At 37.7% G+C, this 13,802-nt stretch overlaps 1 protein-coding gene across 3 annotated transcripts in view; it reads left to right on the top strand.

Moving 5' to 3' along the window:
- Positions 1–13,802, top strand: part of COP1 (COP1 E3 ubiquitin ligase) — a 247,250-nt gene that overhangs the window by 14,323 nt on the left and 219,125 nt on the right. For all 3 annotated transcript variants that reach the window (XR_006603576.1, XM_045069660.1, XM_045069659.1), the window contains exon 2: positions 10,938–10,997. Coding sequence is in view for 2 of the 3 variants with exons in the window: in XM_045069660.1 (XP_044925595.1) it covers positions 10,938–10,997 (60 nt within the window). In the remaining variant the exon portion in view is untranslated. The remainder of the gene's footprint in view (positions 1–10,937; positions 10,998–13,802) is intronic.

Raw genomic sequence — 13,802 nt, 5'->3', positions numbered from 1 at the left:
TGTTATTTATATTACAGTGTTTGGGTTTTTAGTTCAAGAACAGAAGGCAAATTGGGATTATACTTTATATTCAGTACTGTATTTATAAAATAAAAGTTAATCACTAAAACAATTTTTTAAACTTTTTTTTTTTTAAAGATTTTATTTATTTATTTGACAGCACAAGCAGGGGGAGCAGCAGGCTGAGGGAGAGGGAGAAGCAGGCTCCCCACTGAGCAGGGAGCCAATGTGGCCTCTATCCCAGCACTCAGATCATGACCTGAGCTGAAGGCAGTCATTTAATTAGCCATATGCCCCTAAAACAATTCTTTTTAAAATATTTTATTTATTTATTTGAGAGAGAGATGGATCACTAAGAGGGGGAGACGGAGAAGGATAAGCAGATTCCTTGCTCAGTGTGGAGCCCAAGAATAAGGATGTGGGGCTCCATCCCAGGACCCTGAGATCATGACCTGAATTGAAATCAGACCCTTAACCAACTAAACCATCCAGGCATCCCTTTAACCACTAAAACACTTTTTAAAGAAAGTTACTTTAGAAATTCCATATAGGGATACAAAGGACCCGTCTTCCATGCAGTTTAGAGATAACTTTTACAAACCCTGGATAATGGGACAAGGGTGTCATCTAATGACACATATGATCTATGGAACCTCCCTATCCCTCCTTCCTTATAATAGAAATTTCTGTTTCTGTGACTGCTCATGTAGGGATCTGTGTTTTTCTTTTGTGTGAACTTGATGTCTTCTCATTGATTGACCTGTGATGGGTGCTTTTCTGAAGTGTGACTAAAATTTAGTAATTACATCATCTTGGAATTGGTTTGAAGAGATAGTTTTGGACCAATTATATTTTCTGTCTTAGGAATTTGAAATAAATAAACACCCAAATTGGACTATTTTAATTAACGTCCTTGTAGCATTGGTATTGGAAAGACTGTATATTGTAAGTTGATATCCTTGAGAAGCAGAAAAAAGAAGTTAAGTCACATTAATGGTAGAACACTAGCAAGACCTGTATTCCATACTGCTGTGCTGAAGTCTGTAGATCCATCTTGAATCCAACCCTGTAGGTCCTTTGAGGCCTAGTTCTGGTGTTTGCCATGAGATGATTTTTTTTTTTTTTTTAAAGATTTTTATTTATTTATTTGACAGAGAGAGATCACAAGTAGGCAGAGAGGCAGGCAGAGAGAGGAGGAAGCAGGCTCCCCGCTGAGCAGAGAGCCCGATGTGGGACTTGACCCAGGACCCTGAGATCATGACCTGAGCCGAAGGCAGCGGCTTAACCCACTGAGCCACCCAGGCGCCCATGAGATGATTTTCTTAATTGCTGCACCTTTCTTAAATGTACATAAACTTAATTAAAATTCTCCCAATTCCAAGCCTTCGATGATAGTTAGAATTGATGTTCTGTTTAAAGAAGAACCCTGGAATGTGTGAATAGAACTGGATCTAGGTCAAGATTGAGAGTGTATTGGGTAATTTTCATGCTGGAGGAATAAGTAGTAACATTTCTTGGCCATATTTGGTTTCCTGATCTAAGCTACCTCTTTTTTTTTTTTTTTCCCTACCATAAATACCAGAGATTGTTTCCCCTGCTTATCTTTTAATGACTATTACTTGTATTAATCATGGTGTCCTTTCTTTGCTGGCCCATTGTAGTCTCTTATTCTTTCAAAATTTCTGTTCCTGAAGCTAGCACATAGGTATTTTGAGTCTCCCTTGTCTCCTTTTTAAAGATTTTATTTATTTGGCAGAGAGAGACATAGCTAGAGAGCGAACACAAGCACGGGGGCTGGGAGAGGGAGAAGCAGGCTTCCCACTGAGCAAGAAGCTCCGATGCGATGCGGGGCTCAATCCCAGGATCCTGGGATCATGACCTGAGTCGAAGACAGACACTTAACGACTGAGCCACCCAGGTTCCCCTATTTATTTATTTATTTGTTTGTTTATTTATTTATTTAAGATTTTATCTATTTATTTGTTAGAGAAGGAGTACAAGGTGGGGTGAAGTGGCAGAGGGAGAAGCAGACTCTCCCCTGAGCCAGGAACGATGCGGGGCTCAATCCCAGGCCCCAGGGTCATGATCTGAGCCGAAGGCAGACCCTTGACTGCCTGAGTTACTTATGTATTCACTGACAAAGATAAATTTCTTACCTACTATATAACATCTTCCTTGGCCCACCGGAAACACACCTCAGTAATCACTGAATAAGCTATTGAAGGAATTTTTTTTTTTTTAAATCACAGTTCTTTTGGATCTTTGAGAGTGAAGAAAAAGGTTTGGAAGCTGGTGTTTTAGTCCTTCGGGGCTGCTGCAGGTACCCCTATTTAAAAAAAAATTACAAGTTTTCATATATTTATTTATTCACTTAAGTGATCTCTATGTGCAATGTGGGTCTTGAAACTCATGACCTTGAGATCAAGAGTTGAGTGCTCTTCTGACTGAGTGAGCCAGGAGCCCTTTACCTCCATTAAAAAAAAAAATTCCCTTATTAAATTACAAATTACAGTGAAATTACAAAGTCTACGAAGTTTGCCTTCTATTCCTTTTCTTCCTTACTTTATCTGACTTTATTTATGGAATATGTGACTTAAGACAATGTTAAACACAAGTCTTAACGGAGATAGTTTAGGGAGAAACCATTGTACAAAATACCAGATAAATTTACTCTCTACTTTTGAAAAATGACTTAAGTTTATTTTTAGGACATTTTATCTTATCAAATGAAAGTAGGAAGGAGGGGCACCTGGGTGGCTCAGTGGGTTAAGCTGCTGCCTTTGGCTCGGGTCATGGTCTCAGGGTCCTGGATTGGGCCCCTGCATTGAGCTCTCTGTTCGGCTGAGGGTCTTCTCCCCCTGCTAGTCCCCCACCCCCGCCCATTGCCTGCCTCTCTGCCTACTTGTGATCTCTCTCTCTTTCTCTGTCAAATAAATAAACAAATAAAATCTTAAAAAAAAAAAAAAAGTAGGAAGGAGTGTGATGATGGGGCAGAGGCTGGAACTGAACTGCTGCCTGTGAAGATTGTTATCAGTGTTTTCATAAAAGGAGGATTTGAGGTTTTATTTTTTTCTTTTCACCCTTTTCCTTGTCTTTCAAGGAAATCCTTTGGGGCCAGTTGAAAATGGAGGATGGCTTGGGGTTGCTTGCATGGCACTTGGTGTAAGGGGAAGGAGGAAGCTAGAGAAATTGCAAGTTTTGAACATTTTGAGATATTGTAAATTATAAGATTACTGAAAAGAGTCTAGTAATTGTAGGGTTTGGCATTTGGTGCCAAAATATCAAAGTGGTTCTTTGGTCTTGTTTATGTTATTTTATTTTTTAAAAGATTTTATTTATTTATTTATATATTTAAGAAAGAGAGAGACAGAGAGAGAGCGCGTGCGCATGAACAGGGCCGGAGGTGGGGGGGGGGGCAAGCAGACGCCCTGCTGAGCAGGGAGCCCAACTAGAGAGCCCTTCACACCAGTACCCTGGGATCATGACCTGGGCCGAAGGCAGACACTTAACCTACTGAGCCACCCAGGTATCCCTCTTTGGTTTTGTATAGATAAGATATAACTACTCTTTATTTTTCTGAATGACTTTGGATTGTACCTTGCTCTGATGATCTTGGTAATGTTTTATTTTTAGTACTTAACCTTTGAAAGATTTGAATACTTGGTTAGTTACAACCAGAACTACCATGAGACAGTTGAAACAGTTTGTTGCAGTGTAATGGAATTAGCGTCTGTACCAAGATATATATGGATTGAACAAGGTACTTATTATTTTATTGAAGTGTTTTGAGATTATCCTTTGTACTGTTCAGTAAGTTTGGAAGCTGTTTTTGAAGTAGACAATGTACAATGTATACAAATGTTAGGGGGATTACAAATATGGACTCTGAGACTCAAACTGATTGTGATATGGCCCTTGCTTAACTGAGATGTGTCCTTTATTAATTCAAAATAGTGGTATTTAAAAAATAATTTTCTGTATCTGTTTTGTCATGTTGGTTTCTTTCTTTTTTTTTTTTTTAAGATTTTATTTATTTATTTGACAGAGATCACAAGGAGGCAGAGAGGCAGTCAGAGAGAGAGAGGAGGGAGCAGGCTCCCTGCCCAGCAGAGACCCCCTCCCCCCAATGTGGGGCTCGATCCCAGGACCCTGGGATCATGACCTGAGCCAAAGGCAGAGGCTTTAACCCACTGAGCCACCCAGGTGCCCCTGTCATGTTGGTTTCTGAATGCACTTAAATGACATGGAAGGCAGCTATGCTCACCACTATACCACCAACGCTGCACAGCCCACTTAAATGACATGGATAGACCTTTTGGCAAGCTTAGGTTTGTGCACTATAATATTTGCCTTAAGTTTTTAATGGTGGGTATGGAAATATCTTCACAAGAACTCTTAGATGCTTTGTCTTCTCTCTCTCTCTCTTTTTTTGGTGTGTGTTTTAATTTAGATAATGTCTGTTGACCTATCCTCACATTTGCAACTTCTTTCCTTAACTTGTGTTTCATGTATTGATGAGCCCATGGAAGTAATGCTTTGTTTTTGATGTGTTTTTTAAAATTTCTAGGAATTACATTTTACTTTCTCTTATAAGTTCATGTCTTTTGCTATATTTTCATGTACTGTATTTTTCAGCTCTTAGAGTTTTATTATATATGCTGCTGAAGCAAGCACCAGCTCTTAAGAGTTTTAAATGGTTCTTTGTATGTCTTCTATTTTCCTCATTATACTTTCATGGTCCTGTAAATCATTGAGCATATTTGTAATATATGTTTTGAAATCTTTTCTGCTAATTTCAGTGTTTATCTTTTTGTTCCTGTTGACTGAGTTTCCTCCCATTTATGGGTCACATTTTCCTGCAATTTCACATGGCTAGTAATTTTTTTAATTGGGTAGTGGACACTATAAACTTGCATTTACTGAATGCTGGATTTTGTTTTCTTCCTTTACAGACTGTTGGGCTGTGTTCTAGCAGGAAGTGAAGTTCCTTGCAGATCAGTTTGATCCTTTTGAGTATTATATTTTTTAACTAAGTTAAGTTTTTTGTAATTAAACCTTTTATTTTGAGAAAATTGTAAGTTCAGTGCAGTTATAAATGTTTTTTTTATTTATTTATTTTTATTTTTTTTTTGAGGGTGGCTGAGGAGGAGCGATTTTTCTAGATCTAGTTTAGCTCCACTACTAATGACTCTCCTGGTTTTCTATTGAATGCCCTGCATTTTATACCTTCCTGGTCATTTTTAACTGATCTTATAGAGTTTTTGCCCTGGGCACATATGACTAGTATTCAGCAACAGATTTGGGAACCCTGTGTGGATTTCTAGAATTCTTTCCCTCAAAGATCTCAGTACTGTGCTATTTAGTGTCCAGTGTCTGAAAGCAGGTTTTCATTTATCCCTCCACCCTCTAATTTTCCAGGTGTATATAGTAATAGGGTGAGTCTGGTTGCAGTCGAATTTTTAAAGTGAAGAGTGAGCTGATTGTGTTCTACATTATTCTTTTCCCCATCTCAGGCTCCTCTCTTGCTTTGTTTTACTTTGTCTTAGTTCTTTGATTCTAAATTGAGCTTTTTTTTCTTCTTTTATACTTTGACATACCTGAAAATTAGATGTTTTATAGAAGATGGGATTTTTAAAAAATTCCTGTTTGCTAGCTTGCAGTTGGATGTAGTTTCGTGTAGTCACTTCATGTAGGTGTGTAAACACAGAAAAGGCCTGCCTCAAAACTTGAACATAGATTTCTGCAGATTGGAAGAAAGACTCTGAGACAATTTTGAATTATCGTTTTCTTCCCTATGAACTAAATATTTGTATGTGGGTGTGAAGAGTGCAGGAGGTTCTGGGATGAGGTATATTAGACATGTTCAGCAACATTCCTAAAGCTGGAGTCAGATGTAGGTTTGCTGGCTACAGGTAAACCTGGTTTAAGATCCCACTACCAATAGCATTTAGTTCTGTCATGGATTCTCTCTCTCTCTCTCTTTTTTTTTCCTAAAGATTTTATTTATTTATTTGACAGAGAGAGAGAGATCACAAAGGGGGAGGCAGGCAGAGAGAGAGAGGTGGGGGAAGCAGGCTCCCTGCTGAGCAGAGAGCCCGATGTGGGGCTTGATTCCAGGACCCTGATATCATTCCCTGAGCCAAAGGCAGAGAGGCTTAACCCACTGAGCCACCCAGGCGTCCCTGTCATGGATTCTCTTAATAAATGTTACCTCACCAAAGTAATAGAGAATGTTGTTGTGGAAAATCTAGGTATCAGTGACTTAGAAATCATTCAGAAAAGGCTTCAAAGAATGAGAATTTTGTAGGACAATTTTAAATCTATGCAGGTGCATTTTTTTTAAACAGTAGTGATTATGGTAAGAGTTGTTTAGGTCTAAAAGAGTATTTTAGGGGCGCCTGGGTGGCTCAGTGGTTAAAGCCTCTGCTTTCACCTCAGGTTATGATCCCTGGGTCCTTGGATCAAGTCCCGCATTGGGGTCTATGCTCAGCAGAGAGCCTGCTTCCCTTCCTCTCTTTCTGCCTGCCTCTCTGCCTACTTGTCTGTCTGCCAAATAAATAAATAAAATCTTAAAAAAAAAAAAGTATTTTAGAGAAGCATAAATAAATATACAAGACTAAACATACCATACAATTTTTGTTGGTACCTGTTGGTACACATAGGAGTTGAAAGCTAATGTATACATAGAAGCCTGCCCTCGGATGCTTACACATTCTGGAATAGACAAAACTATGGAGACACAAAAAGATCAGTGGTTGTGGGTGAGGAGAGAGAGATGAGTAAGCAGAGCACAGAGGATTTTTAGGCCAGTGAAAAATAATCTTTAGATTATAATGATGAATATATGTCACTGTACTTTTGTTCAAACCCACAGAATGTACAACATGAAGAGTGAACCTTAAGGTAAATTGTGAATTTGGTGATTGTGGTGTGTCAGTGTAAACTCATCCTTGGGGGAAAAATAGTGTACCATTCTGGTGAATGATTTTGATAATGGCAAAAGCCATGCATGTGTTTGGTGCAGCAAATAATGTGGGAAACCTCTGTATCTTCGTTTCAATTTAATTGTAAATCTAAAACTGTTCTAAAAATAAAATCTGTAAAAAATGGGGGGGGGTAAATGTTGCTTCCACTCTGGGTTTTGAGTCTTAAACCAAGTCTTAAACCATCTGCCTGAGCACCCAGTGACGAACTGTACCTGTGAAGTACAATCTGTCCCTCCCAGATCTGTTCTTCAGCACCTTAAAACCACAGTCTGGGATCACAGAGAAGCCTACAGAGCTCAGCACATCCACACACTCTTAGGACGGGCCCCCAGCCTTGCTTTCTGAACTCCATTAGGCAGGAGTAAGATGGATTTTGTTTCAGAAGAGAAATGACCAAATCTCTACATTGAGGAGAACTCTTTTTTTCTCAATCCAACAGAGTAAAGGCTGACAAAACCAACACAGTCTAAGCCAACACCATATGTGGTGAAACTCTGAGCTTGTGCAACATTGGGATTTTATAACTTTTTAAAAAATTATTTCACATTCTGAGATAGTATTTATGCCCAGGGCATTTTTCTTGAAGAAGTAGGTAAATTTTAATTTTATAATTTAAGTGTATCATGTATCATCAGTAAGGATTGGATATGTATGCCAGTAACAGAAAACTTGATGAATACTGCTTTAAACAAGTGAGAATTTACTTTGCTCATGTAATGTGAATTCCAGGGTTAGGCAGTCCATAGCTGATACAACTGCCCAAGGATGTCATCAAGGAACCAGTATCCTGTCTTCCTAGCTTTTATTTTTTTGTCTTTTTGGTCAGAAGATGGCTGTTGTTGGGTGTGTGGGTGGCTCAGTTGGTTAAACAGCCCATTTTTTTTTATTTTTATTTTTTTTATAAACATATAATTTATTTTTATCCCCAGGGGTACAGGCGTGTGAATCGCCAGGTTTACACATTTCACAGCACTCACCACAGCACATCCACCCCCCATAATGTCCATAACTACACCACCCTTTCCCAACCCCCTCCCCCCAGCAATCCTCAGTTAGTTCTTCGAGATTAAGAGTCTCTTATGGTTTGTCTCCCTCCCAATCCCATCTTTATTCTTTTCCAACCCACCAAACCCCCCACGTTGCAGCTCCACTTCCTCATATCAGGGAGATCATATGATAGTTGTCTTTCTCTGATTGACTTATTTCGCTAAGCATAATACCCTCTAGTTCTATCCATGTCGTCGCAAATGGCAGCATTTCATTTCTTTTGATGGCTGTATTTCCGTGTGTGTGTGTGTGTGTGTGTGTGTGTGTTTGTATATATATATATATATATATATACCACATCTTCTTTATCCATTCATCTGTTGATGGACATCTAGGTTCTTTCCATAGTTTGGCTATTGTGGACATTGCTGCTGTAAACATTCGGGAGCACGTGCCTCTTCGGATCATTACGTTTGTATCTTTAGGGCAGATACCCAGTAGTGCAATTGCTGGGTCATAGGGTAGCTCTATTTTGAATTTTTGAGGAACCTCCCTGCTGTTTTCCAGAGTGGTTGCACCAGCTTGCATTCCTACCAACAGTGTAGGAGGGTTCCCCTTTCTCTGCATCCTTGCCAGCATCTGCCATTTCCTGACTTGTTAATTTTAGCCATTCTGACTGGTGTGAGGTGGTATCTCATTGTGGTTTTGATTTGTATTTCCCTGATGCTGAGTGATGTGGAGCACTTTTTCATGTGTCTGTTGGCCATCTGGATGTCTTCTTTGCAGAAATGTCTGTTCATGTCTTCCCATTTCTTGATTGGATTATTTGTTCTTTGAGTGTTGAGTTTGCTAAGCTCTTTATAGATTTTGGATACTAGCCCTTTATCTGATATGTCGTTTGCAAATATCTTCTCCCATTCTGTCACTTGTCTTTTGGTTTTGTTAACTGTCTCCTTTGCTGTGCAAAATGAACCCAGTAGTTCATTTTTGCCCTTGCTTCCCTTGCCTTTGGCGATGTTCCTAGGAAGACATTGTTGTGGCTGAGGTCGGAGAGGATGCTGTCTGTGTTCTCCTCAAGGATTTTGATGGATTCCTTTCTCACATTGAGGTCCTTCAATCCATTTTGAGTCTGTTTTCATGTGTGGTTTATGGAAATGGTCCAATTTCATTTTTCTGCATGTGACTATCCAATTTTCCCAACATCATTTGTTGAAGAGGCTGTCTTTTTTCCATTGGACATTCTTTCCTGCTTTGTTGAAGATTAGTTGACCATAGAGTTGAGGGTCTATTTCCGGGCTCTCTATTCTGTTCCATTGATCTGTGTGTCTGTTTTTGTGCCAGTACCATACTGTCTTGATGATGACAGCTTTGTAATAGAGCTTGAAGTCCGGAATTGTGATGCCACCACCTTTGTCTTGCCTTTTCAATATTCCTTTGGCCATTCGAGGTCTTTTCTGGTTCCATATAAATTTTAAGATTAATTGTCCGATTTCTTTGAAAAAAAAAAGGATGGGATTTTGATAGGGATTGCATTAAATGTGTAGATTGCTTTAGGTAGCATAGACATTTTCACAATATTTATTCTTCCAATCCTGGAACATGGAACATTTTTCCATTTTCTTGTGTCTTCCTCAGTTTCTTTCAGAGTGCTTTATAGTTTTCTGAGTATAGATTCTTTGCCTCTTTGGTTTTTTTGCTTCTTTGGTTTATTCCTAGGTATCTTATGGTTTTGGGTGCAGTTGTAAATGGGATTGACTCCTTAATTTCTCTTTCTTCTGTCTTGTTGTTGGTGTAAAGAAATGCAACTGATTTCTGTGCATTGATTTTATATCCTGACACTTTGCTGAATTCCTGTTCAAGTTCTAGCAGTTTTGGAGTGGAGTCTTTTGGGTTTTCCACATATAGTATCATGTCATAAGCAGCCCACTCTTGATTTCTGCTCAGGTCATGATCTCAGGGTCCTGGGATTGAGTCCCACATCAGGCTCCGCACTCAGCAGCAGGGAGTCAGCTTTGGGATTCTCTCCTACCCCTGACTCTTCAAGAGTGTGCTCACTCTCTCCCTCTCTCTCTCTAAAATAAATAAATCTTAAAAAAAAAAAGAAAAAAGGAGATGACTTTTGTACCTCTGGAGAGTTCAGAGTTTTCAGAATGAAAGGAAGGAAAAATAAAGGGAAATCTCTTTCTAAGTCTTTGTATTTTTCTGGTGGATAGTCGCCTCTCAGAGGTTGATAACTAACTTCCCTTTGTTGGCCAGAACTATGGTGGTATGACTTGGTATTGAACTTACCATATCTGGAATTAGTATAGAATGGTGGTTAAGAGCATGGACCTAAATTTGAAAATCAGTTGTGTTACTTCCTAACTATGTATGACTTTAACATGTTTGTGCCTCTGAGTTACTAAATGAGTCTAGTAATATGTACCTATCAACACTTTGTTGTGGAAAAGATTAAAGTAGTTAATATATGTCATTATTTTAATGGATACCATTTGTACTATTTTAGGTATTAGTTGTAATTTACCGTCTTCCTTATATAGTAGAGTTATTGGTACTGGAATTGTAAATTTATCAATCAAGGAACTAGGTTTTTTAGATAGGAAATAAAAGAGCATTTGCCCTAGGTGTTTTTGAGTATAGGGATAGTTGAAAAAGACGGTAGAACTTGAAGGGCTCTCGTGACTGCATTGCATTATTAAAAGTTATGGGTGAGTTAAAGTATTGGGGCCATTTTAATTCATCTTAGAACTTGATGACTTTTAGTGCTGTCTTGAGCAAATTGTCATTTTATCCCCAATCCCCTAAAGCACCTTCATCTCTACTGAAATTCTGTCTTATTGATAGAATGTTTGAAGACTTAGCTGTGTATCAGTAAATGATTTCATTGATATTGTTACCAGCCTTGCCAATTTCTAATCACTCTACTGAAAAAAAAAATCAATGACTTCTCTATTTTCTTTTTAGCCCTATCTGCTTTGATATGATTGAGGAAGCATACATGACGAAATGTGGCCACAGCTTTTGGTAAGATGATTTTATTTAGCAAAATTGTCTTGATTTTTAACTTGTGTTTAAGTGCAGCCAGTGAGCAGTTAGGTTTTTAAAATAATTTTGGTTATCTTATAATTTCTTTGATGTATTTTTATAAGTTCAGCAGCTCAAGGCAGAAAGCATATGGTTTGTGCATAATTTCTGTGGAATACTTACATTTACCATTGTCCTTACAGGTGGATTTCAAAACTTTTGAGTTGATTAATTATTATAGAGTTTTAATTCCTGTTTTAGGAAATTGAGGGGTACTGCATAATTAGGATGGAGCATGAAGCATCTTTAACTCATTTGTGGGGATAAGTGTGAGACCCATAAAGGAGGTTAGAAAGTCATTGGAAAAAGATATAGGGGATTAAAAAGATCTGTGTTTTCTTTAACATTTTGCTCAGTGTTATTGTTAGTTGCTCAGTCTTGTATATATGTCACATTAATCTGTACATTTACAAAATTTTTAGTTGTAAAATACACATAACATAAAATTTACCATCTTAAACATTTTCAAGTTGAGTAATGTTATGTTTGTTTGCATTGTTATACAATCTCCAGAATTTTTATCTTGCAAACTGAAACTATATACTTTAAACTTTAAAGTTTTAAACTTTAAATTATATAATTTAAACTATAAACTTTAAGCAACTCTCCCATTTCTTTCTACCCCCCAGCCTCTGCCAGTCACAATTTTACTTTGTTTCTGTGAATTGACTATTCTGGATACCTCATATAAGTGGTATTAAATAGTATTTGTGTTTTTGTGACTGGCTTAATTCACTTAGCATAATGTCTTTAAGTTTCATCCTTGTTGTAGTATGTGTCAAAGTTTCCTTCCTTTTTAAGGATGAATAGTGTTTCATTGTGTGTGTAAACTGTATTTTATTTGTTCATCTGTTCATGGGCATTTGGGTTGCCTTCTTAACTGTTGTTAAGAATGGTGCTTTGAACATTGGTGTCTAAATATTGCCTTGAGAGACTGGTTTCAGTTCTTTTGGATATATACCCAGAAGTAGAATTGCTGTATCATATGATAGTTCTGTGTTTAATTTTTTGAGGAACCTCCATAAACTTGTCATTTTCTCTTTTTTTAAAAATAGTAGCCACCCTAATGGTTATGTAATCTGTTTAATTCCTTTTGTTTATTTTTGATTGGGGGTGGTATATTCTGTTTGCTTTCAGTCGTGTTCGTAAATCATTTACACTGTTGACATACTGGGTGTTATTACCAGTTTGTAAGTATTTTAGTTTGATTTGGAGCATGATGCAGCAGTGATAGGGATATCCAATCTACCAGTCATTTCAAAAGAAGTTCAGAATAAAAATAACTTTCTTGGCCTGTACTATGCTTTTTATTAAAATATGTTATTAAAATAAGCAATATGTATTCTTATTTAAAAAACAAGTTTTTTTTGTCCAGAAAGCTGTAGCCCGAGATGTAAATGTCATTGTTTTTACAGTCTTTTTTTTTTTTTTTTTTTGTCTACCACCTCAGAGGTTATCCTGGTAAGGAGTGATGGTGTGTCCTTCCAGAATTTTTTTGCTGGTTTTTAAAAAAAAAAAAAAAAAAAAAAAGACCATCTTGCCTTAAATAATTTAGATTTCCTGGTGTATCATTATATTGACATTGTTATGGTTGATGAATAACTTCCTTCTCCATATTGCTACGGAAGTTCTGGTCATGTGTGTCTTGCTTTTAGATTGATATATGTATGGTCTTGGTCTTTTCAGGCTTATTGTTTAACAGTAGTGTTTCCTTTGGCCATTAATTGATATAGCACCAAAGCATTCCATAGGAAACCATATACCTTCCTTGGAGACTTTGAGTTTCATCTCTGGAAAATTGGGTGATTTAGATTAGGCTTTCTCTGCCTTTGGAAGTATTGACTGTTGAACAAGATAATATCTTTTGTGGGTGATTATCCTGGTATTGTAGATTGTCTAGCAGTATCCCTGGCCTCTGCCCAGTAGCAGTCCCTTTTCTCACAAGTGTGACAACCAAAAATGTCTCCAGACATTGTCACATATCGAGTAGGGGACAAAATTGCCTAGTTTTGAGAAATACTGAGATAGAGCTAAAAGAGCAGAGTCTTGAAGTTGGTAAATCAGGATTCTGGTTCTTGCTCTGTAACTTGCCTTTTATTTGTCCAGTCACTCAACCTATCTCTTCTGCTATCCATCTCTACCTTCTCTTCCTACTCCTTCACCGTCTCTTCTTTCGTAGTTCTGAAGGTGTGGATGTTTGGTACAAATGATAAAAATGAGGATTTAAATTTTCCTAACTGCCCTCCTCAACTTATATAGTCACTATGGCATTTTAAAAGGATACTGAAGAGTCTGGTAAATAAGTACAATAATCTTCCTTTGTTATGTTCTGAAGTATAATAAATTACTGATTGACTTTATCATTAAATAGTCCCTAGCCTTTCCAATGAGTCCCGTAATCTTCAAGGTATGTCCTAAGGTCATCGTTGGAAACCCCACTAGTTTCTTAAAATACCTGTTTTTCCTTTCAAATAAAAATAGTTTAAGTTTAGATCCTTGTTATAATTCAAGTGCTGTTGTAACCTGAGTGTGTTTTAAAATATGAATGTGTTTAAAATACCTGCCAGAGAGCACGTTTTGGTAGGATAGAGACCATAAGGTTGTCAGGAGCTAGTCAGCTTGGAGACTGGCAGTCCCATTGTCAGGCTTGTGAAACTGTGAGACCTATTGTACTTTTGTCTACAGCAAAAGCTCGTAATTATTTACCCTGTCCTATCATGTGAGGGCATTGGAACTTCAGTCATT

This window comes from Mustela putorius, unplaced genomic scaffold (genome assembly GCF_011764305.1).
Source record: "Mustela putorius furo isolate JIRA1106 unplaced genomic scaffold, ASM1176430v1.1 tig00003942_pilon_pilon_pilon, whole genome shotgun sequence".
Lineage (NCBI taxonomy): Eukaryota > Metazoa > Chordata > Mammalia > Carnivora > Mustelidae > Mustela > Mustela putorius.
This window is presented reverse-complemented; position numbering and strand designations above follow the sequence as displayed.